Source organism: Callorhinus ursinus, unplaced genomic scaffold (assembly GCF_003265705.2).
Source record: "Callorhinus ursinus isolate GAN/ISIS: 27379988/994484 unplaced genomic scaffold, GSC_fseal_2.0 scaffold61, whole genome shotgun sequence".
Taxonomy (NCBI): domain Eukaryota; kingdom Metazoa; phylum Chordata; class Mammalia; order Carnivora; family Otariidae; genus Callorhinus; species Callorhinus ursinus.
Window position 1 is genome coordinate 2,655,241 of NW_027397123.1, and position 26,903 is coordinate 2,682,143.

General features: G+C 35.9%; 1 protein-coding gene across 1 annotated transcript in view; it reads right to left on the reverse strand.

The window, feature by feature from the left end:
- Positions 1-26,903, reverse strand: part of LOC112810569 (uncharacterized) — a 64,754-nt gene that overhangs the window by 35,559 nt on the left and 2,292 nt on the right. Inside the window, 1 exon segment of the mRNA XM_025854262.2 lies at positions 2,267-3,781. Coding sequence (XP_025710047.2) covers positions 2,267-3,702 — 1,436 coding nt within the window. The 5' untranslated portion in view covers positions 3,703-3,781.

Here is a 26,903-nt window from a genome sequence, read left to right on the forward strand (position 1 = left end):
GTTTTCTGCATGCTCTCTGTCTGCCAAAACTGGCCCTTACTACCATACTTGGGAGTGTACACAAAGAGCTAGTTGAAGAATTAAGGGAGCTGTGGGTTTAATGTTTGGGGCACTGGGTGTGCCTGCAAGCCAAGTGGGGGATCCTTGTGCAAGGTTCTCCCAGCGGCTTGTGGTGGGCTTCCTGCTGGAGACCTGGATGCAGCTGGTAGGAATTGTATTTCTTTAATACATTCCGATATTCTTATATCCTCATTTCCTCTCGCTGCAGTCATGCAGGTACTGCCTCAATACTGTGGGTACTGCAGGAGAGAAACAAGTTTCTTTAGCAGCATCCCATACAGGTAGGGAAGCTGGACAATCACCCACTGTTTTCCCCTGCAGAAGAAGTCATTGCTGGCTAGTTCAGCTCCATGGTATGCCACCTTGGGGAAGGGGTGGCACTGGTAAAGTTCATCTTACCCCCTCCTTTTTTTTTTCTTTTCTTTTTCTCCAACACAGTGCTAGACTCTCTCCTCAGGAAATCTGGAGTTCTACAAAGGCTCTCTCATTTGTGAGTGTCTGCTCAAATCAGCATTCTCCAGATTTGCCCTTAATGCAGCCAAAAGGGGCTGGGGCTGGTTCAGACTCCTGCTGGTTTCACAGCCTGTATCAAGGACTGTCAGCTTATTACTCGATATGGGTGAGACTCCTCTCAGGTTCCTTAGCTTATGGTGTTGGATCCCACAACAACCACAGAGGGGCCAAATGAGGGTAGGCATCTTATGCTGTCATGATGCTGATGTCATTCCTCAAAATTCAAATTTCTATGAAGAATTTTTATTTTCACCTTGGTATGAATTTTTCCTTCTTACACTTTACCATCACATATTTTTCTTTAAGATGAATTATCTCTTGTCATAAGAAATAGATGTTGGTCAAACTTTTCTTATATTCATTTACATGAATGTCTTTTTTTCCATCATATTGTCTTTGATGTTCAGTAAAACATGGATACTAGTTAAAAGTTTTTCCATAACAAAATTGAAAAGATAATAATAATGACAAAGGCTAATACTAAGCAAGTTTTATTATGTGATAGGCACAATTGTAGAATCCACATAACAAGCCTCTGAAGTGAGTTAATTATGCCCACATTACCATAAGCACATTATATATGCATATAAAAGGATCTGGAAGAATAAGTAAGTTGGTTAACATTGGGGAAATAACTAGGGTCACGAACGTTGGTCAAGGGAAGCAGAGCTTATACATTATGGTATGAATCTTTAAAAGCAGAAAAGACCCCATACATTTTCTCTGAAATGAACAATAAAAAATAAAGACACATTTAAAAGGAGCCATCAAGATAACTCTTTATAATGGCAAAATTTTCCATATTTGACAAAATAGGGGCTTGAAAAAGACAGGTGAATACCTTCAAGCCAATAGATGAGGAACAATATATTTACAAAGAATATTAAAGGCTGGTTATAGTATAGCATAATCACACTTTCTTTCAAAAACCATGACATAGTCTTAAAGGGTTTGCTACAAAAGTTCAACAATGATTGTCTACGGTTGGTATGATTACAGATAACTATTTTTGTTCATATCTACATTAATATAGAGAAGAACTGTTTGGCAAAAAGAGTGTAGACTTTATAAAAGTAAAGTAAAACAATATTCCAAAACAAAAGATATAGATCCACAAGATATTAAAGGATATTTAGAAGTAACAGTAACAACACAAACAAAATGGAACACAGATATGCAAATTTAGAAAACAAAGACTGACCTGATATCCATGCTTCGTATGTATAAAAATATAACTTACCATCAAACAGGCAATAAAAAATACAAAAATAGATAAGATTATTAAATAAATGGTATTGAAATGAGAAACAGGGAGGGACAAATTTAGACCCTCAATAAATAATTTAAAATAATTTTGAGATGGATCAGTAAGCAAAAGCATTAGGGTTAGCCCCCAAATGAATTTTTTGATGTTTAAAATAAAGGCAAAATACAATAAGCAGTTTTTTTAATTTTTAATATTCACAAGTATGAATTTTCCAAAAATAATGAAAGAATGAATATAGATAGAGTTCTTCAAATTGGTTTTTCTTTTCCTGTATAAATTCTCTCAGATGAAGTGGTAAAGCACAAGTAAGGCATTTGTACCTTAGTTACATTTGTAGTGACACTCCCTAATATGAGTTTTCTTATGTGTCCTGTGTCCTTCCTTAACCACATAATTCTAACATAAATTTCCAATTCACAGAGCTACTCATCAGTATGACTTTTTTTATGTTGCTGAATCTCTGAACCCCTCCCAAAAGCCTTTCCACATTCCTTACATTCATAAAGTTTCTCAGCAGTATGAATTTTCTGATGTTGAGTAAGGCTTGAGCCAGTACCAAAATTCTTCCCACATTCCTTACATTCATAGGGTTTTTCACCACTGTGTATTCTCTGGTGCCGGTTAAGAGCTGAACCACTACTGAAGGACTTTCCACATTCTTTACATTCATACGGTTTTTCACCAGTGTGAATTAGCTGGTGTTGGATAAGTTTTGAGCCACTACCAAAGGCCTTGCCACATTCTTTACATTCGTAAGGTTTCTCACCAGTATGAATTCTCTGATGTTGAGTAAGGTCTGAACAACTACTAAAGGCCTTCCCACATTCCTTACACTCATAGGGTTTCTCACCAGTGTGCATTCTTTGATGCTGAATAAGTTTTGAACCACTTCTAAAGGCCTTCTCACAATCCTTACACTCATAGGGTTTCTCACCAGTGTGAATTCTCTGATGTTGAGTGAGATCTGAGCCACTATTAAAAGCCTTCCCACATTCCTTACATATATAAGGTTTCTCACCAGTGTGAATTCTTTGATGTCGAGTAAGGGCTGATCCAAAACTAAAAGCCTTCCCACATTCATTACATATATATGGTTTTTCACCAGTATGAATTCTCTGATGCCGAGTAAGGGCCGAACCACTACTAAAGGCCATTCCACATGCTTTACATTCATAAGGTTTCTCACCAGTATGAATCCTTCGATGTTGAGTAAGGTTTGAACCACTGCCAAAAGCCTTCCCACAATCCTTACATTCATAAGGTTTCTCACCTGTGTGAATTCTGTGATGCCGAGTAAGGGCTGATTCAAAACTAAAGGACTTCCCACATTCCTTACACTCATAAGGCTTTTCACCACTGTGAATTATCTGATGTCGAATAAGGCCTGATCCAAAACTAAAGGCTTTCCCGCATTCTTTACATTCATATGGTTTCTCACCAGTATGAATTCTCTGATGATGAGTAAGGTTTGAGCCACTACCAAAGGCCTTTCCACATTCACTACATTCATAAGGCTTCTCACCAGTATGAATTCTTTGATGGTAAGCAAGGTTTGCACCACTACCAAAGGCCTTGCCACATTCTTTACATTCATAAGGTTTCTCACCAGTATGAATTCGCTGATGTCGAATAAGGACCGATACAAAACTAAAATCCTTCCCACATTCCTTACATTCAAGGAGTTTCTCATCAGTATGTATTCTCTGATGCTGGGTATTGAAAGTGGGCATGTCTTCAGAAGTAAATATCATTTGACTGAAATGTCCTTCCTGAGATTCCTGTTTTCTCTCAAACTGGCTTTTACATTCCCAATCACCTCTGAAACTTGAACACTCAATGCTGTTTTTTATAAGTCTTTCCATTATCTCTCATCAGGATGATTCTATTCCATAAATATCCTTTTTCAGAAATAATTTCTTGGTCTCAACCTTGATTCACAGTCTGAAAGAAAATATAAAAGCAAACATTCACTTTTTTTGTGTTCTGGGAGAAAAAAAACTTTAATAGAAATGAAAAGACTTAACTGAAACTAATTTTCATAAAAAGTGAATAGCTTATACAGTTCTTAAATATGATTGGGCAATTTGATCAGTTGAAAAGCAAAGTAAAAAGAAGTCACACTGGAAGGTGAAGGAGATATTTAGGAAAACAGATTAGTCAATTGTTCCTAAATAGTAATTTAAATAAAAATCCCCTTCAAACACGGGGACCTTGATAAATATAAAGACATCTAGGCTCTACCCCAATTTTGTTAGAGAATAAATCTAGTGTCATATACATTTTGTAAAATGAGGGTAATTACCATTTAACCCATTTCTTAGGGTTGTTTGGAGCATTAAGAAACTACAACTAGAAGGAAAAATCTAGGATAATCAATCAAGTAACAAACATAAATTGCATATAATCTGAAGGAAATAGAAGAGAATGTTACTCCAGATATAGCAATATCCTGATGAAAGATTAATGTGACAAATGAGCACTGCAGAAGGAAGAATCTACGGTGGTTAGAATGTGGCTTATTTATGCCATTTCATAAAATCCACATTTGCCAAGGAAGTCTATGAGGCTAAGCTTGGGAGAACAAAAAAGGGGACTCAGCAAAAGCTACTGTAATTGAGAATCTAGTTTTAAAGTCTGAGAGAAGGGAAGAGCAGATAGAGGTGATACTACTGGCAGATTGCAAGGACGCAAACAGATAAGTATTCTGAACCCCAGCTCCAGTGATTATTGAATGATTCTGAAATCACACAAAATATATTTATGTAGTTGTATAAAGTAACTGCCACAGTGTTTAGTAGCTATTATTTTTGGAAGACCTACATGCCAGAAAAGAGACTAGGAAAAAGAATGGATTTAAAACTATCAATTAAGTCCTTGAGCAAATACATCAAACCCCAAAGGTAAAAACATCTGAGCTCCATTCTCCTCTTATAACACTTACACAGCAAGATTGTTTGGGGTAGGCCTAAATATGTCCTGAAATTGTTCTTTCCATCTCCACTGTCAACAGATGATCCAGGCCAAAATTGTCTTTTATTTGGGCACAAAAGCAGCATTTTATTTAGTTGACTGCCCTTCCAGTTTTACACCCTTAGTAGCCAGAGTGATATTCAGCCTGGCAGTGTTCTGTTAAAAATGTTTCAGTGATTCCCCATTGTCCTTAGGATAAGATCTGTATTCCTTAACTTGGTCTTAACAAGTCCTCAGTAATCTGCCTCCTACCTGCCTCTTCAACCTGATACTTCTCTCCCCTCAACAATAAGTTATAGCTACACCAGTCTTCTCAGTTTTTTAAATGCACTAAACTATAATACTTCCCCCCCACACACATACACAAAATGATTTCATCTACCCTACATATTTGTCTATACTCTTGGCCTTACCAGTTCCTGGACATTGTTCAGGTCTCTGCTACATGGCATATCCTAATAAAGATCTTTTCTGAATACTCAGTCTTAATTATGCACATCCCACCATTACCTCTCAAAGCACTTTTCCCCCTTTTTTTCCTTCCATTCTTTGTATTCTGTTTTGGTAAGGGTTGATTACACATTTGTCTCCTACAATTGCAAACTTCATATTTGAATGTTTGCTTAATGCCTGTCTTTTACAGTAGAGCCAGCCTTCAGGAAGGAAGGATAATCAAGGCCTGTTACTTTAATTGGCTTGAATTCTGGCACATGCGAAAAGATCAAGATACATTTAATGAATGCCTAATATAATAAATTAGTTTCAAAACTCATTATCCTTAAAAATAAACATGTAAAAACAAGATCTCTCTAGAAAGAGAATACTTTCTCTCAAAGAGGACAAGTGGATCACATACAGTTTTTCCTGCCCTTTTAAAAGCTTCACTAAAACTAATGAAATGGATTTTTTATTTTTTATTTGATTTTAAGATTTTATTTATTTGAGAGAGAGAATGAGACAGAGAGAGAGCATGAGGGGGGGAGGGTCAGAGGAAGAAGCAGACTCCCCGCTGAGCAGGGAGCCCAATGTGGGACTCGATCCCGGGACTCCAGGATCATGACCTGAGCCAAAGGCAGTCACTCAACCAACTGAGCCACCCAGGCACCCCGGATTTTTTATTTTTTAAAGATTTTATTTATTCTTCAACAGAGAGAGAGAGAGACAGCGAGAGAGGGAACACAAGCAGGGCGAGTGGGAGAGGGAGAAGCAGGCTTCCTGCTGAGCAGGGAGCCCAACGTGGGACTGGATCCCAGGACCCTGGGATCATGACCTGAGCTGAAGGCAGACGCTTAACCACTGAGCCATCCAGGTACCCTGAAATGGACTTTTTAAAAAGGACCAAATGCTCAGGCAAAGAGAATTAAAGTGGAGGTAGAAGCAACAAAACTTTTTAAGTTCGAAAAATAAATGATGACTAACTTAACAAACCAAAGAATGATGAAACCTAACTCAAAAAGTAAAGAAAACCCAGAGGAGGATGATTTATGCTGCAGAATCCCCAGAAAGGCTTTAAAAATGGGGGCACTATGTACCTACGGAAATTTACCAGTTGGCATACAAAAAGTTAAGTCAGGTTCATAGTGTCTGCTCTAAACTCCGGAGAGGCAAATACCATCACATAGTTAAGGAAAACTTACATGTAAGAAAAGATTAAATAAACAAACCCCAAAGAACTTAGAAGAGAAACTACATAAGAAAACAAGAAAAATTTCAGAAACCACTATTAATATCCTAAGAAGGACATGAGAAGTTATTTTTTTACATGGTAGAAAACTAGGATGACGTAAAGGGAATGAGATAAAAAAAGAATCTTAGGAAATGAAAATATAAAGTGGGAATAAAAACAAATAATTACAAAGATTAAAATATAAATGAAAAATCTCTTTTTTTAAATATTTTATTTATTTATTTGACAGAGAGAAAGCGAGAGAGGGAACACAAGCAGGGGGAGTGGGAGAGGGAGAAGCAGGCTTCCCGCGGAGCAGGGAGCCCGATGCGGGGCTCGATCCCAGGACCCTGGGATCATGACCTGAGCCGAAGGCAGACACTTAACGACTGAGCCACCCAGGCGCCCCGAAAAATCTCTTTAAAAAGTACAAGAAGATATGCAAATGGAAAACGAATGAAAATTGGAAGGTCATGCAAGGCAGCTCAATATCTAATGGAAAGAGAACATTTTTAAAAGTGTGCTAAGCATCTGCCAAGTGTCAGGCAGGGTGCTAGAAGGAATAAAGCAATCTGAAAATTATCATTTTGAAAGCACCACTATAATCTAATCTAAACATTAATTCAGGCAAGGATTCTCAGTAAATCCTAAAACCAGAAAGTGAATGGTTGTTGAGAAAAAGGATATTCACTGGTCTCATAGTGTCACTCCACAGGCTATTTACTAATTATAAAGGGAAAAATATACCTTTATACTGGGAAGATTTAGTATTCACCACCTTTAACCTTAAGTTAAAAAAACTGGGCATCACCAATAGTGCAACAACCTGTCTCCCAATGTAACGTAATAAAAGGTACACCATCCTACATCCTACGCTTGCCAAATACTTAAGCTGAATCTAAGCCTCCGATTTCCATGAGAAAGCCATCAGACAAATGGAGGTTGTTAAGACAGTCTATAAGAGAACTGTCTGAATTGTCTAAAACATTCAGTGTCATATTAAACAAACAAACAAAAAATGAAAGCCTGTTCTAGATTAAAAGAGACTAAAGAGACCCAACATCTAAAATAATACATGAATCTTGACTGGATCCTAGATCAAACAAACAAGTGACCAAGTAAATGAACAAAAAACATTACATCAGCTAAAAAAAAAACTTTTTTGGGAACCACTGGAAATACTTGAACATGAAATGTTTGAGGTGATATTAATGAGTTAATGTAAATTTTCAGATTTGCTATGTCATTGTTATTGTTTGGAAAAATGTCCTTATACCTAGGAAATGCATGCTAAAAGAATTAAGGGTAAAATGTCCAGAGTCCCCAACTTATTTTCAGATGATTCTAGGGGGTGAGGAATATGTGTGTGCGTGAGTGCGTGTGTGTTTAGAAAGATAAAGCAAATGTGGCAAAATGTCAACAATTGGCAATTTTAGGTGATGACTAAATAGGGTATATAGGGTACACTGGAATATTCTTTCAATTTTGCTGTATATTAGAAAATTTTCAAAGAAAACAGAAATTACGGATTGTTTTAGAAAGTAGTATTTAAGAAATTTTCCAGACTTGAAGGACATGAATCTCCACATTTAATGGACTCACTTGATACCTAGAATAAAGAATAAAAATGATTCACACTAACATATATGTTACATTGGGTTCCAGGACACTAGAAACAAAGAAAAGACCATAAAATATTCCAAAGATTAAAAATAGGGCATAAATAAAAATGCAGGAATGAAAATGCCTTTGGAGTTCTCAATATTCTAAGCCAGAAGTCATAACTACAAAATTATAAAGAAAAGTAATTTCAAGTAGAATTCCTATCCTGCAAAAGAACCAATGTACTGGGTGAAAGAGCCCTTTTCAGATATACTAGAACTCACAAGTTTAACACATTCATCCATTCTTATATGCCACCTATATCAAAAACCAATTCTTATAAAAGACTTTATTTGAGAGAGAGAGAGAGTGTGTGTGCACTAGTGGGGGGGGAGTGGGAGGGACAGAGAGAGAGGGAGAAGCAGACTCTCCACTGAACAGGGAGCCTAATGTGGGGCTCGATCCTAGGACCCTGGAATCATGATCTGAGCTGAAGGTAGACGCTTAACCAACTGAGTCACCCAGGCACCCCAAAAACCAATTTTGACAACTGAAGTTTTCTTGGAGTCAGTCAAAAAACAAGAAGACATGAAATCCAAGAAATAAAAACTCAACACAGAAGATGAACACAGAATTCAAAAAGGCAAAATTTAAAATAATAGTTGGCAGAAAAGAAGAAAGGATTGTAGGAGGGTTGTCTAAACACAGGAACCTGACAGATTTCCCAAAAATTTAGTTATATGGACTACCAGGCATCACTCTCCCTTAAAAAACAGGCAATATTAATAACTTAGAAAATAAAGTTGTAGAACAAAGTACACATGACTCATACCTCAGTTATGAATAAATCCATGATAAAGAGTAAAGAAATAAGCCTTATAATGGGAGAAGATATTTATAATATAGTTACCAAAAACCTAGTATCCAAAATATAAAGACCTTTTTCAAATCACTAATAAGAAGCTAAATGATAAATGATCCAAGAGAAAAGGAACCACTAAATAAATAAGAAGATATCTGTTATATAATAAAGAATTTGTCTGGTCTTTGTCCCAGGTTTCTAGATCATAGTTTCTAAAGCCCTTGGAATTTCCCAAGTGATAGAAGTGTCTTTGTTATTGGATCACACCTGAGTTTGTGCTGATGATGTAACTCATGGTGTGCCTGTGTAGGTAGCTTGAGCATTGGAGGTGGTCAACCCAACCTCTGGGAGAGGGGAGTGAAACTGGAGATTGAGTTCAATCATGCAGCCAATGATTAATCATTTGTGCCACATAATGGAACCCCAATAAAAAGTCTGGACACTGAAGCTCTGTAGAACCTTCTGGCTGATGAACACACTGATGAACCAGAAAGGTAATGTACTCTATGGGCACCTGGGTGGCTCAGTTGGTTAAGCGACTGCCTTCAGCTCAGGTCATGATCCTGGAGTCCTGGGATCGAGTCCCGCATCAGGCTCCCTGCTCAGCGGGGAGTCTGCTTCTCCCTCTGACCCTCTTCCTTCTCGTGCTCTCTATCTCTCATTCTCTCTCTCTCAAATAAAAAAATAAAATCTTTAAAAAAAAAAAAAAAAAAAGAAAGGTAATGTACTCTAATTCCACAAGGAAATTCTACAGAAACTGTATTTGGGTTCCTTCCCAACTTTGCTTATGTATCCCTTCATTTGGCTACTCCTGATTTATATCCTTATTATTTATAATAAAACTTTAATTTTGAGTATAGTGCTTTCCTGAATTCTAAGAGTTATTCTAATAAAATTATTAAACTTGGTGGGAGGGGGCAGTCATGGGGACCCTTTCTTCCCAACCAGATTTGTAGCCAGTTGGTCTAAGGAAGGGAGAGTAAACAGTTAAAACCTGTGGAGTCTGACACTAACTCAGGGTGGTTGATGACAGAATTCAACTGAAGTAACCACTTGGGGTTAAAACAGAATAATATCCCACATGCATGGACTGAAAAATTTAGTAGTGTTAAAAGATGGCAAAACTCAAAGCAATCTGCAGATTCAATGCAACCTCTATCAAAATTTCAATGGCGTTTTTGGAGAAATGAAAAGATGATCCTCAAATTCATACAGAATGGGCCCTGAATAGCCAAACAATATTGCAAAAGAAAAACAAAGTATGAAGATTACCTCCTGATTTCAAAACTTGCTAACAAAAAGTTATAGTAATCAAAATATTGTGATACTGACACAACTAGCATAGATATATAGACCAATGGGATAGAACCGAGAACGTAGAAATAAACCCAAATACCTATGACCAATTGATTTTCAACAGGATGACAAGTCCATTCAAGGGGGAAAGAAACATTTCTTTAACAAATGGTGCTAGGACAACTGGATAAACATATGCAAAAGAATGAAGTCAAACCCTCAATCTCACTTCATATAAAAAATTAACCCATGAAACTGGACCCACTTTCTTAACCTATACACAAAAATAAACTCAACATGGATTAAGGACCTAAATGTGAGACCAGAAACCATAAAAATCCTAGAAGAGAGAACAAGCATAATTTCTCCAACATCAGCCACACCAACATTTTTCATGATGCTTGTCTCCTGAGGCAAGGAAAATAAAAGCAAAAATAAACTACATCAGAATAACAGCAAAGGAAACAATCAAGAGAACTAAAAGACAACCTACTGAATGGAAGAAGATATTTTCAATATGACATAACCAATAAAGGGCTAGTATCCAAAATATATAAAGGACTTACACAACTCAACACCCCAAAACAAAATAATCCAATTAAAAATTGGGCAGAACCCATGAACAGACATTTCTCCAAAGAAGACTTATAGATGGCCAACCGACACCTGAAAAGATGCTCAACATCACTCATCATCAGGGAAATGCAAGTAAAAACCACAATGAGATATCATCTCACACCTGTCAGAATAGCTAAAATCAGTAACAAAGAAACAAGTGTGGGGCGCCTGGGTGGCTCAGTCGTTAAGCGTCTGCCTTCGGCTCAGGTCATGATCCCAGGGTCCTGGGATCGAGCCCCGCATCGGGCTCCCTGCTCTGTGGGAAGCCTGCTACTCCCTCTCCCACTCCCCCTGCTTGTGTTCCCTCTCTCGCTTTCTCTCTGTCAAATAAATAAATAAAATCTTTAAAAAAAAGAAAGAAAGAAAGAAACAAGTGTTAGCGAAGATATGGAGAAAAAGGAACCTTCGGGCACTGTTGGTGGGAACACAAACTGTGCAGACAATGTGGAAAACAGTATGAAGACGCCTCAAAAAAATTAAAAGTAGAATGACTGTATGATTCAGTAATTCCGCTAGTGGGTATTTAACCAAAGAATATGAAAACACTAATTCAAAAAGATCTATCACCTCACACTAGTCAAAAAGTCTAAAATTAACAAGTCAGGAAAGGACAGATGTTAAAGGATGCAGAGAAAGGGAAACCCTCGTACACTGTTGGTGGGAATGCAAGCTGGTGCAGCCACTCCAGAAAACAGTATGGAGGTTCCTCAAGAAGTTGAAAATAGAGCTACCCTATGACCCAGCAATTGCTCTACTGGGTATTTACCCCAAAGATACAAATGTAATGATCCAGAGGGGCACCTGTACCCCCAGTGTTTATAGCAGCAATGTCCACAATAGCCTAGATGTCCATCAACAGATGAATGGATAAAGACGATGTGATATACACACACAATGGAATACTATTCAGCCATGAAAAAAATTGAAATCTTGCCATTTGCAATGACGTGGATGGAACTAGAGGGTATTATGCTAAGTGAAATTAGTCAATCAGAGAAAGACAATTATCATATGACCTCACTTGTCTGTGGAATTTAAGAAACAAAACAGAGGATCACAGGGGAAGAGAGGAAAAAATAAAACAAGATAAAATCAGAGGGAGACAAACGAAAGAGACTCTTATTCATAGGAAACAAACAGGGTTGCTGGAGGGGACAGGGTGAGGGGTGAGGTAACTGGATGATGGACATTAAGGAGGGCACATGATGTAATGAGCACTGGGTATTACATAAGACTGATGAATCACTGACCTCTACCTCTGAAACCAATGATACATTATATGTTAACTAATTGAATTTAAATTAAAAAAAATAAAAAAGAAAAGGAAAAATAAGATCTTTGCACTCCTATGTTTACTGCAGCATTATTTACAATAGCCAAATTATAGAAGCAACCCAAATGTCCATCAATAGATGAATGGATAAAGATGTGATAGATAGATAGATAGATAGACAGACAGACAGACAGATAAATGGAATATTACTTAGCCATAAAAAAGAATAAAATCTTGCCATTTGCAACAACATGGATGGATCTAGAGAGTACAATGCTAGGTGAAATAAGTCAGTCAAAAACAAATACCATTTGATTTCACTCATATGTGGAATTTAAGAAACAAAACAAAGAAAGAAAAAAGAGACAAAGACTAAAATATACAGAACAAACTGGTGGTTATTGGGGGAGAGGTCAGTAGGGGGATGGATGAAATAGCTGAAAGGGATTAGCAGTATACTTACTGTGATGAGCACTGAGTAATGTATAGAATTGTTGAATCACTATATTGTACACCTGAAACTAATATAACACTGTATGTTAATTGTACTAGAATTTTAAAAAATTTAAAATCCTTTCATAAAAATTGGCTTAACATTAAAAAAATTAAGCCAAAATGGATCAATAGCCTAAATATAAGGGCTAACCCATAAAACTTTTTTTAAGATTTTATTTATTTATTTGAGAGAGAGAGAGACAAAGAGTGCGAGAGAAAGAGAGAGCACAAGCAGGGTGGAGGGGCAGAGGGAGAGGGAGAAGCAAGCTCCCCAATGTGCAGGGAGCCCAACACGGGGCTTGATCCCAGGACCCCGGGATCATGACCTGAGCTGAAGGCAGACACTTAACCAACTGAGCCACCCAGGTGCCCCTATATCAAACTCTTTTAAGAAAACACAGGGATTTATAAATCTTTATGACCTTGGAATTGGCAATATATTCTTAGTAATTATACTATTACAAGTACTTGGTAAGTATTTCTTATACTTTTCAAAGTACAAGTAATAAAAAAATACATTTTAATTCATCAAAGTTAAAGGTTTTGTGCTTCAAACAGCTAAGGGTGTTTTATGGGGTGAAGAGAATTTTGAAACTAGAGAGAGCTGATGTATGCACAACATTCTGAAGACAGGTTAAATACCATGGAATTTACACTAACTACAACTGAATTGTATACTTTAAAATGGTTAACTATTACGTGAATTCACCTTAACAAGAAAAACCTTTGAAAAAAAGAAGCCAAAAGAAAACTGGAATGAAAAGATGCTGTTTCATTACTAATTAAGATATTGTAAATTAAAACCATAATGACAGATCACCATAAATACATCAGATAAAAAGTGTAAGGATTCCAAATCTTGGCAAAGATGTGAAGCAGTAGGTAAACATACATTGTTAAAAACAGAATCTCATAGAACTACTCAAACAGTTTGGTATTATTTAGGTTAATATACATATTCCTATGATTCAGCAATTACACTCCTAAGAAAAACATACACTAGAATGTTGATAGCAGCAACAGTTTCTATTAAGAGCAAGTAGATGAAAACCCCAATATCCACAAAAAATATATATTGGATAAAGTATGATAAAGTCATACAGCTATTGAAATGAAATAGCATGCAGCAGTGAAAATAAACAAGATACATCTAAACTATTCCATATGAATTAATTTTAAAAATATTAAAACAAAATTAACAAAACACACAGTATGATTTAATTTATATAAAGTTTAAAAGCTGGCAAAATTATAAAACATTCCTTAGGTTGTCATAAAAAGTTGGTAAAATGGATGTCTATAATAGCAGAGGAATTATTTTTACAAAAGTCTTTTTAATGGTTACACCTCAGTAGCAAGTAAAAAAAGATTAATTTTGTTTGGGCAGGCAGAGGGATTCGAGGTAACAGCAAAGTATTTTTTAAACTGTGTGATGGTTATATGGGTCATTATTTTAAAACTATATTTTTTGATCAAATATTACTGTTTTTTTTTTAAGACTTTATTTATTTGACAGAGAGAGACAGAGTGAGAGAGGGAACACAAGTAAAGGGAGAGAGGGAGAAGCAGGCTTCCCGCGGAGCAGAGAGTCTGATGTTGGGCTCGATCCCAGGACTCTGAGATCATGACCTGAGCTGAAGGCAGACACACTACTGAGCATCTCTGTGAGCGTGTTTTTGAATGAGTTCAACATTTAAATAAGTAAATTGACTTGTGAGTAAATGACTGAGTAAAGCAGATTGCTCTTCCTAACGTGGGTAGGCCTCATATAATCAACTGAAGGCCTGAACAGAACAAAAGTCTGATCCCCCAGTGAATAAAGGGAATTTCTCCTGCATGACTGCTTTCTAGCTGGGCCATCGGTTTTCCTCCTGCATTTAGACTCAAACTGAAACAGTAGCGCTTCCCAGATCTCAAGCTTGCTGGCCTTTGGACTGGAACTCTACCATCAGCTCTTCAGTTCTCTAGCTTGTGGACTGTAGATCTTGGGGCTTGTCAGTCTCCATTATTGCATGACACAATTCCTTATTATATATTTATATATTTGCCGTCGGTTCTGATTCCTTGGAGAATCCGACTAACCTCCCCCCCATCACAGTATATATACACAAAGCATATATACACAAAGTATATATCCACATATATATGTGTGTGTGTGTTAAGTAAGAATCATTGTACGTGTACAGCACTATTTAGCGAGACTAATCTTGCTTTTCTTAGTACAACTGAAGAGTTTGAGACAATTCAAGAAAACTGCCTTTCCCTAAGTGAGAATAAACTTCCATTTTGTCCATGATATGTTAGCTAATTTTATTTATTTTTTATTTTTTATAAAGATTATTTATTTATTTGACAGAGAAAGACACAGCGAGAGAGGGAACACAAGCAGGGGGAGTGGGAGAGGGAGAAGCAGGCTTCCCGCCGAGCAGGGAGCCCAATGTGGGGCTCGATCCCAGGACCCCAGGATCATGACCTGAGCCGAAGGCAGACGCTTAACTACTGAGCCACCCATGCGCCCCGCTAATTTTATTTTTTTATCTTTCCTGGAGATTTAGATCCAAACTATCTTGGTTAAGATCATTGGCTCTGAAGTCTGAGAAACCCAGCTTTCAATCCAGGTCCTAAAATCTAGGTCCCAACACTTATGTCCTTGGGTAAATTATTTGCCCCACTAAAACTCAGTTTCCTCCTCTATAGAATATTGGCAAAAAATTTATCAGTTTCTAAGGTGCTATATATAGTGCCTTGAACATAATAAAGCTCAAGAAATGGCATTTTCATTTATCAATTATCCCCATCTTATTATGCTATAGTTATTTTGTGTAAGTCCACAAAATCAAATAAAAAGTGTTCTGTTGGACATTTCATCCAGTGAATTGCCAGATAACCTATTATTTTTTTGCTCCTGATTTTCTATTATAATTGTATCAGAATTTCATTTTAAATCTTATTGTTTTAAGATATCACAACTTTATAAAATGATTTAACATATACATAAGTGGCAATATATGACAAGCATACCAATATTGAGGAAGGGAGTACTACATTCTTCTTTTATGTTCAAAATCTATATATGATTTGAGAAACAGAGACACAAATTCCTCCTGAGGTAAGTCATCTTTTTTGGATGTCTCTAAACTCCTCTTTCTGACTGCACCAACAAGAGCCAAAGGAGGTTATTCTCTATAAATGGTGCTGTATCTCTAGAGTTAAAAATACTTTGCCTGAAGTTGTAATGGGTCATCACTGTTGGCTTCCGTCCCAGAGACCTAGATCTATGTAACTTTTTAAAAAATTTTATTTACTTAAGCAATCTCTACACTCAACATGGGGCTCCAACTCACAACCCCAAGATCAAGAGTCTCATGCTCTTCCGACTGAGCAGCCAGGTGCTCCTACATCTATAGAACTCAGAAAAATCAGTTGGTGTTCATTGGTTCAGCTAGCAAGGCTCTCAAATGTCTTATCCTTCCCAAAGGTCCCATCTGATTATACAATAATCAGTGAACAGAGATTGATCTAGTTTTAAATTAGCATCGTATCATGATGTATTTAATTTTTTTTTTTTTGCTTTTCAGAGAAAAGCACAGCCAACTTAACCCAATCTATTTGTATAATATACTTTAAAGAATTATCCTTTATTTAAAAAAAAAAGGCAAAATGAGTATTTAGAAAATTGTTAGAGCTTACTATACTTTCCTTTGTCTTTTTGCAAGAAGTAGTCATGTTATATATATATATATATATATATAAAGACCTATCTCCTGGGCATATTTCATGGTCTCCTGGACATAGCACCGTGTTGTTGAAGGTGCACTGATGGGCAATAAAGACAGTGCTCCATATGTCACATTTATCTTCTCATCTCTTGGAGACCTGGGGGGAATACACTTTACTAAATTCAAACCTAGAATATATTTTATACACGTCTGAATGTATAAAACTTTTTTTAACTTCAAATAAAAAAAACAGAGAGTACATTTCCCAATTTATCTGATAAAACTAGTATAGCCATGATGCCAAATAAGAAAATGACTATAAAAGAGAATAATTTCAGGCTGATCTAACTTATGAATATAGATATAAATATTGAAAACAAAATTCTAGTCAACAATACAGTAAGTAACAAAAAAGAAAAGATTATAACTAAGTTTATTTTATTCAAGGAAGATAAGATTCCTCTAACATTAGAAAATATATTAACATAATTAACTTTGTTAACCGATTAAAGAGAAAAAGCACAATTATTTCCAATAAACAATTTGATGAAATTCAACATCCAATTATTAAACAGAAAAAAAAGAACTTAAAAACCTGTGAGTAGAAGGAAATTTCCTTATACTGATGAGTGGTACCTATAAAATACAGGAAAGAACATACTAAATGATGAAAAAGTTAAGTGCATGTCCTTAAAAGTTATAGCAAGTAAAATATATAAATCACTGGAAAGCAAGAAACAAAACTGATGTTTGCAGATCTTATGATTGCCTACAAGGAAAAAATGCAAAAGATTCTCTAACAGATTGTTATATTTAGTAAAAGATTTTGCAGAACTCTCAGAAATAAACCAGAAAACAAAGGCCAACTGCATCTCTACATACCAGCAACAAAGTTAGAAAAATACATTTTCTTTAGGGGTGTCTGGCTGGCTCAGTCAGTAGGGCGGGCAACTCTTAATCTTGGGATCATGAGTTTGAGCCCCACATTGAGTATAGAGGTTACTTTAAAAAAATAAAATATAGGGGCGCCTGGATGGCTCAGTCATTAAGCGTCTACCTTCGCCTCAGGTCATGGTCCTAGGGTCCTGGAATCGAGCCCCGCATCAGGCTTCCTGCTCGGAGGGAAGCCTGCTTCTCCCTCTCCCACTCCCCCTGCTTGTGTTCCTGCTCTCACTATCTCTCTCTCTGTCAAATAAATAAATAAAAAATCTTTAAAAAAATAAAATATGAAAATGAAAATACATTTTATTACAAATAGTACCAAAGCAAAGTACTTAGAAATGTATAATATGTGAACAGAATTATAAAAGTGGACTGAGATATTAAACAACACCTAAATATATGGAAATGTCATTTCTTATTAAAAGGAAGCATCAATTTTGTAAAGTCATCAATTCTCCAGAGTAATCTATACATTTATTGCAATTGTAATAAAAATCACAAGTTTTTCATGGATCTTGACAAGATGATTTTCTAACTTACATATAGAAGACTAAGGGACACTCCCTAAAAATAAGCTGGAAGGACTCACTCTATCAGATGTCAAGACTTACTAGAAAACAATACTCACTGACTGTGGCATTGGCACAGAGAAAAAATTAGATAACTATGCAACAGAAGACTGAGCCAGGAATACACTCACATACATATGGAAACTTATGATTGGACAATCCTGGCACTGCAACTCTTCCAGATTAAAGAAGACTGAAAGAGAGATGATACTAAATTCAATGTGTGATCCTAAACTGTATCCTGGACAGTGCCTGGGAACAGAGGATGAGGGCACAGTGAGTACTACAAAACAACATTATTAGGACCAGTGAAAAATCTTGAATATAGATTGTTAAATAAGAGTACTGTAATTGTTTAAATTTCTTATTTTAGTAAGTGTACTGTGGTCATGTAAGAGAACACTTTTGTTCTGAGAAAATAACACACTGACATGTTTAAAAGTAAAGAAGCAAATTTCCACAACTTATTTTTTTTTTAAGATTTTATTTATTTATTTAACAGAGAGAGTGAGAGAACACAAGCAGGGGGAGCACCAGAGGGAGAGGGAGAAGCAGGCTCCCCGCTGAGCAGGTAGCCCAATGCAGGGCTCGATCCCAGGACCCTGGGATCATGACCTGAGCTGAAGGCAGACACTTAACCGACAGCCACCCAGGCGCCCCTCCACAACTTATTCTTAAATAGTTCAGGTAAAACGTGTGCATTGTGCATGTGTGTGTGGGCATACACATATAGAGAGAGAACTACAAGCACATACAGGAATGATCATGCAAATGGGGCAAAAGTAAACTGTTGGTGAATCTGAGTAGAGTACACAAGAATACTTTGTACTATTCTTTGTAACTTTACTGTAAGTTTGAATTTAATAAAAATTTAAAAGTAATCCAAAACAAGACATATTACTAAATAATTCTCAAGTTAAATATGAAACTAAATAGAAATACAAAATACCTAGAAATGAAGTGAAAATGAGACCAACGTATTTTTTAAAAATCTTGACACAGAAAATTACAAAGAAAAAATTAATAACATTAAACTTCAAAAAATAAAATAAAACTGATCTGAATTCAATATTGTAACAAAATGGCAGGAAAGGATATAAAAACAGAATACAAAAGTTTTAAAACTTGTAAGTCACAAAACTCAAAACTTGCTTTTGAAAAGCATGAAGACTGCTGATAAAACATGAAAACTGATGTTTTATGTTTTCTCCCAAAACACCACTAAAATGACCAAACAATGATAGTTTCATAACATTATTGCTGGCAAGAACGCAGGTATGACAGATATTGTTGCCTGCCTCCTTCAAACTCATCCCTCCCCTACCTACTTGCTACACAATGGTTTTGGTTTTGGTTTTTTTGATAATTACAGTACTCAGCTCTAGAAAATGAATCATGATTTCCCTAGGTCAGTGGTTCCTAACTCTGACTGCAATTAGAATTAACTGGGTAGCTTTCAAAAAATTCTAGAGCTTGAACACCACTTCAGACCAATTAAATCTCAATGTTTTTTCTTGTCACTTTTAAGTTAAACGAGCATTTAAGTCATTAATTCACAACTGTGATAGCATACTAGAATCATCTGGTGCTCTTTTAAAAATGATAATGCTCAGGCCATATCCCAGATGAATTAAATCAGAATCGCTGTGGGCATGACCCAGACATCAGTAACCATGGTTAAGAATGACTAGCATAAATTAAAAAAAAAAAATGCAAGTTCGTTTTTGCACCTCATGTAGCCATAAGTAAACTAACCAGAAGTGGAGAAACAGGTTCTGTCAGAGAGAGTTAGGCGTACTATGAAGTGAAGAAGCTATTGTGAAGTTTAACTTGTAAATATTTACTGAAATTTAAAATATGTGTATTCTATTATCCCCATAATTTCACTTTTAGTATATACCTTAGAGAAGGCCTATACATAAATGTTCATTGGAACAGTGATTGCCACCGTGATAACTATATGAAACTAAATGTTTAAAGACCAGAAAATGATTAAACATACCACAGTACTACAAAATATGGCCTTACATGAAGCAATTAAAGTGAGGTAGTTCTATACTTATGTGTACAATTCCTCACACAGAATGAAAAACCAAGTTTCAGAATGGTAATAATAACTACCAAATGACTGACACTAAGTGAATGTTCTGAGTGAATGTTCTAAGAATCCTGTTCTAAGGATTTTACATGAACCAACTCAAACCTTGGACCAACCCTATAAGGCAGTTACTTTCCACATTTTGCGGCCTATACTTATTATTCTCTTTATATAGATATACTTTTATGTGACAAACAATACCATATACATGTGTGCATATATTTAAATGCATAGAACAAAGGTAAAAAGGATAAATAATTAACTTGGAACAGGGGCTATCTTTGGGTACTTCAGGTAGATACCTGGGAATGGAGACTGTGGTCACATGGGATGTGAGCCCCTCCATGACATATAGATTATTTTTATAAGAAAAATACATAATTATGATTTAACTAAAAACAAAATTAAAAAAGGAAAACACTAGCATTCAGGCTAAGGAGATACTTGTTTATAAAGGCAACAGTTTGGGGGCACCTGGGTGGCTCAGTCGTTGGGCATCTGCCTTCAGCTCAGGTCATGATCCCAGGGTCCTGGGATTGAGCCCACATCGGGCTGCCTGCTCAGTAGGAAACCTGCTTTTCCCTCTCCCACTCCCCCTGCTTGTGTTTCCTATCTCATTGTGTCTCTCTCTGTCAAATAAATAAATAAAATCTTAAAAAAAAAAAGGCAATAGTTTGTAAGCAAACCATATTCAACAAAAGGGGCTTGATAAGATGCTAACATTATGAGACCATTACAACTCATGATAAAGATAAATGTGTAAAAGCATGACAGTTGTTCATAATGTATTTTGGCATGATAAAGATGGGTTACAGGTCAGTGGCCATAGTATGATCACATTAAAGAAAGAATTCTAAGCATTTGCTCTAACAATTTGACAGCAGTCTTTAACTGATAGGACTATAGATGACCTTTGTCTTTTATTTCTGCTTCTCTGTATTTTCTAAATCTGTTGTAATAAAGAATTATTTTGTAATGAAAAAAACAGAGAATACAGCTATTTTCAGGAAAAAAAAGTGACATACTTGATCAGGCATTCCAAGATTTGTAAAAGGAAATGATCTTAACATGGCAGAGGTACAAGCACAGAGACATAAATTTTTAAAATATTTAATAGATAATACAACCCACTTAAATAATATAACACCAAGTAGACAATGCAAAGTAATGGAAAAGGAAATAAGTTATTACTAGATAAAAGACACTGGAACAATACTGAGTAAATGAAAAAAATGAATTTAGATCCCCAATACACAGCAAAACAAATTTAAAATGGGTTAAAAGTTATGTTTATAAGAGAATTAATATGTATAATCCTGGCTCTCAATGATTTACAAAGCATTTGGGGAGCAAAATTTGCCTAAGATCCTTTGGAGAATAAAGCTGGACACATCATGCTCCCTGATTTTAAAGTATATTATTGTTTTGATATAGTAATCAAAACAGTATGGTATTGGCATAAAAACAGACACACAGATCAGTGGAATGGAATACAGACTCAGAAATAAACCCATGGACCACAAACCCAGAAATAAACTATGGCTAAATAATTTCAACAAAGGAGCCATAAATATACAAAAGGGAAAGGACAGCCTCTTTAATAAATGGTGTTGGAAAAACTAGACAGCCACATGCAAAAGAATAATTATTATCTTACACCATACAAAAAATTAACTCAAAATGGATAAAAAGGCTTGAACATAAAACCTGAAACCATAAAACTCCTAGAAGAAAACAGAGGCTGTTAGCTCCTTGACACTGGTCTTGGATATGATATTTTGGATATACCTCCACAAGCAAAGGCAACAAATGCAAAAATAAATGAGTGGACTATATCAAACTAAAAAGCTTCTGGGGGCGCCTGGGTGGCTCAGTCGTTAAGCGTCTGCCTTCAGCTCAGGTCATCAACCCAGGGTCCCAGGATCGAGCCCTGCATCAGACTCCCTGCTCGGCGGGAAGCCTGCTTCTCCCTCTCCCACTCCCGCTGCTTGTGTTCCCTCTCTCGCTGTGTCTCTCTCTGTCAAATAAGTAAAATCTTTAAAAAATAAAAAACTTCTGAATAGGGTGCCTGGGTGGCTCATTCGTTAAGCATCTGCCTTTGGCTTTAGGTCATGATCCCAGGGTCCTGGGATCGAGCCCCACATCAGGCTACCTGCTCGGCGGGAAGCCTGCTTCTCCCTCTCCCACTACCCCTGCTTGTGTTTCCTCTCTCACTGTGTCTTTCTCTGTCAAATAAATGAATAATAAAATCTTAAAAAAAAAAAAACCTTCTGAATAGCAAAGTAAATCATCAACAAAATAGAAAGGCAACCTACTGAAAGGGAGAAAATATTTGCAAATCATATACCTGATAAAGGGGTATATGATAATATCCAAAATATATAAAAAGTAATACAACTCAATAGCAAATAAACATTCTGATTTAAAAAATGGACAGAAGTTTTGAATAAACATTGCTCCAAAGAAGACATACAGATGACCAATAGTACATGAAATGATGCTCAACATTACTAACCATCAGGGAAATGCAAATTAAAACTACAATGAGATATCATCTTACAACTGTTAGAGTGGCTATTATCAAAAAGATAAGAAATAATCTGTTGAGAAGGATATGGAGAAAAGGGAACCCTTTTGCCCTGCTGGTGGGAATGTAAATTGGTGTAGTCACTATGGAAAACAGTATGGAGGTTTCTCAAAAAATTAAAAATAGAATACCATATGATCCAGCAAACTTCTGAGTATTATCCAAAGAAAATGAAAACACGAACTCAAAAAGATATATGCACCCCCATGTTCACTGCAGCATTGTTTACAATAGCCAAGATATGGAAACAATCTCAGTGACCAACAATGGATGAATAGAGATTATCAGAATATTATTCAGTCATAAAAAAGAATGAAATCTTGCCATCTGTGACAACATGGATGGACCTTGAGGTCATTATGCTAAGTGAAGTAAGTCAGATAAAAGTAAATACCATATACTTTCACTTATAAGTGGAATCTAAACAAACAAATAAAAGCCAAGCTCGTAGACATAGAGAACAGATTGGTAGTTGCCAGAGACTGGGGGTGGGGGTGTGAAATGGGTAAAGGGGTTCAAAAGGTACAAACATCCAGCTATAAAACAAATAAGTCATGAGTAGTAAATAATACTGCACTGCATATTTGAATGTTGCTAATAGACTAAATCTTAAAAAAATCCTCATCACAAGAAAAACTACATATGGTGATGGATATTAACTAGACTTACTGTGGGGTCATTTCAAATATATATGATATTTACAAATATCATATATTTGTATATGTCATTGATATATACAAATATCAAATCATTATCTTGTACTTCTGAAACTAATATAATGTTACATGTCATTTATACCTCAATTTAAAAAAAAATCCTTTGGGAACCACCAAAAGGCCTTTAGTTAAGTGCTTTATACTGTAATTGATATAGAGGTCCCAAGAATGAGAAGTAAAGGAGAAAGGGAGCTAACATTTCTTGAACTTCTGATGTGTACCAAGTGTTCTACACATATCTTATTTCATTCTCAACATTAAGTGAGAATAAGAACCTCTCATTTCGGGCACCTGAGTGGCTCAGATGGTTAAGCGTCTGCCTTCAGCTCAGGTCATGATCCCGGGGTCCTGGGATCGAGCCCTGCATCGGGCTCCCTGCTCAGTGGGGAGCCTGCTTCTCCCTCTGCCTCTGCCTCTCTCTCTCTCTCTCTCTCTCTCTCGCTCTCTGACTCTCATGAATAAATAAATAAAAAACATTAAAAAAAAAAGAACCTCTCATTTACAGGTTAAACAGCTCACAGGTGGTGCAGCTGAGATCAGAAGCCACATCTGATACTAGAGCCCATGCTTTTTATACCATGTTACAGAGAGACCAGTATAGGTAAACTAATCTGAGAGATGATGTCTTTTTTTTATTATTATTCTGAAGAAGCCTATATTTAAACTAAAGAGAATAGATGGCAAAGATGCAAATGCAAAAACTATCTGACAAAGGACAGCAGAAGGTAGGGGCAAGAGGAAAGGACAATTAAAAAAGAAATATAATATGGAGAGAACAGTAAAGGGTACCATAAAAAGCAGAACTGATTGGACCAGAATGTTATTAAAATAAAAATTTTAGACAATAGATATCTACATCTGTACCTAAGGCTATACCTATTTTTTAAAAAATTTTTAAAGATTTTATTTATTTATTTGAGAGACAGAGAGAGAGCACAAGCTGGGGGAGAGGCAGAGGGAGAGAGAGAAGCAGGCTCCCTGCCTGATGCGGGGCTCGATCCCAGGACGCTGGGATCATGACCTGAGCTGAAGGCAGACGCTTAACCAACTGAGCCATAGAGGCGCCCCTTTTTTTAATTTTAAGTAATTTCTACACCCAACGTGGGGCTTGAACTCACAACCCCAAGATAAAGAGTTGCACGCTCCACTGACTGAGCCAGTCAGGAGCACCCTACCTAATTTTTATACCCCACTTCCAAAAATGTATTTGAGGAGGCAAAGAATTAAAGAAAAAAAATTCTAATCATACACAACGATCATAGGTAACAGGTACTCAATATCATAAACACAGGCTAAAATTATTACTATGACTGATCATTATTTAAAGTGTTCAGATTCCTGGCAGTCAAATGCAAAAGGGAAATACTATACAATGGATTATATGGTTCCTATTTGCCTAGGGAGATAAGCAAGACCTTGTTGAGAAAACTTTAAGAAGACTAAAACAACTGAGAGGTTCATGTTATTAGAAGATTCACCAAATTTCTACTCACACAATTATAGATACAATGCAATTCAATCTAAATCACAAAAGATGTTTGAGTGGAACCAAGCTATTTCAAAAAATTTATATGGAAATGCAGAGGAACACAAACAGCCAAGATACTCTTGCTCCAAATATTATAAAGTCACAGTGAATAAAATATCATGATATTGCTGCAAGGAGAGAAAAATAGAGCAATGGAACAGAATATAATGTCCAGAAATAAACGTAGACATATATGATCACTTGACTTTTTACTAAATGGCACTGCAGATCAGTGTAGAAAAGATGAACTTTACAATAAATGATACTGGAACAACTGGATATACATATGGGGGATAAAATGAAATTACATCACTACCTACAGAAATCAATTCCAGGTAGTGTAAAGACCCACATGTTAAAGCCAAAGAGTGGAAAGCTTTTAGAAGAGAACATAAGAAATTTTCATTACCTCAAGGTAGCAGAAAATTTCTTAAATAACACTAACCACTGAAAAAGATTTCATAACATTTAAATCCCAAACCTCTATTCATCAAAAGGCAACAGAATGAAAAACCAAGCCAGAGAGAAGAAAATGTTTAGTCACTATTATACAGAAGATATACATATAGATAGATAGATACATATAAATATATATATATATATATATATATATATATCTGCTTTAATCAGAGAAAAACAACCCAATTAAAAATTGGAAAAACATTTCAACAAGCATTTTACAAAAGAGGATATCCGGTTGGGCAAGAATTTGTGTTCAGTTTCATTGAAAATCAAGGAAATATCAATTAAATGTATAATTAATAACATTAGACATCCACCAAATTGGCAAAAATTTAAAAGTACGATGATGCCAAGGGCAGGCATGGATGTGGAGCAAAAAGAATCTTTATAAACTGTTGATACAAGTAAAAACTTGCACAGTATATTTTTTTTAAAGAATTTATTTATTTCTTTATTTGAGAGAAAGAGAGCACCTAGCGGGAGAGGGAGAAGCAGACTCCTCACTGAGCAGGGAGCCCAATGTGGGGCTCGATCCCAGGACCCTGGGATCATGACCTGAGCCGAAGGCAGACTGACTGAGCCACCCAGGCACCCCTTGCACAGTATCTTTAGAGAACAGTTTGACATTGTCTAGTAAAACTGAAGACATATAAACTCTATCCCTCAGCAATTTAATCACAATTTTAATGTATATGCTAAAGAAATGCAAGCAGAGATGTACCAAAATATGTGCAAAATATTCAGAGTCACATCACTTCTAATAGTCAAAAACTGGAAGCAAGTCATATATCCATGAAAAGTAGACTGGATAAGCAGTAAATTGTGATGCTACCATGCAAGATTATATACAGCAATGGAAAAAAGTGAACTGTAGTTACAGGAAACATGAATGAAGCTCATATTTTTTATGAAAAAAGACACAAAAGAATGTCTATTCATACAAAGAAAACACATAAACTAAACCTATGGTTTTGGAATTCATACACTAAAGTTCTAATGAAAGGCAAAGAAATGATCACAGTGGTCATCACCAGAGGAACACAATTGTTTATGATTGTAGAAGGGTACAACAGAGGTTTCTTTAGAGATGGCTGTATTCTATTTCTTAGGTGCTCCCTATTGTGAGTATAATTATGTATTAAATGGCACAAATGAGTAGGATATACCTTTTCTGTATCTAATTTGAGAGCAAAAAAAAAAAAGCCACAGGCATTCAAATAAATATGAACTTCTAAAAATGTTTCAAATATTAAATCATGTGGGAAAATACTTAAATATAATTTCATGTAAAAATGTAGGTTATAATGGTAAATGTTGAATGAATTCAATTTTTAAAAATCACATTTTATATACATACATAAAACAGACCAGGAAGAAAATACAAAAAGGTTAGCTTTGGTTTTAGCTGGGAATTGAAATTTTCTTCAAAAGATGTACATCTGAAATTATTTAAAATAGTCATGTCTTACTTTTATAAATAGAAATAGTATTTTTAAAAAAAGACAGCATAAAGTAAAATTAAACCATTTGACAAATTAGTAAGAGAAAATCAGGTGCCTGTGAGGGCTTAGGGTTTGCAGCCAATCACATTTTCTCAAAGGGTAAATACCAGGGAGCAAATCACCTGATGGGCAAGAATTTTCAAGAGGAGAAAAGCAAG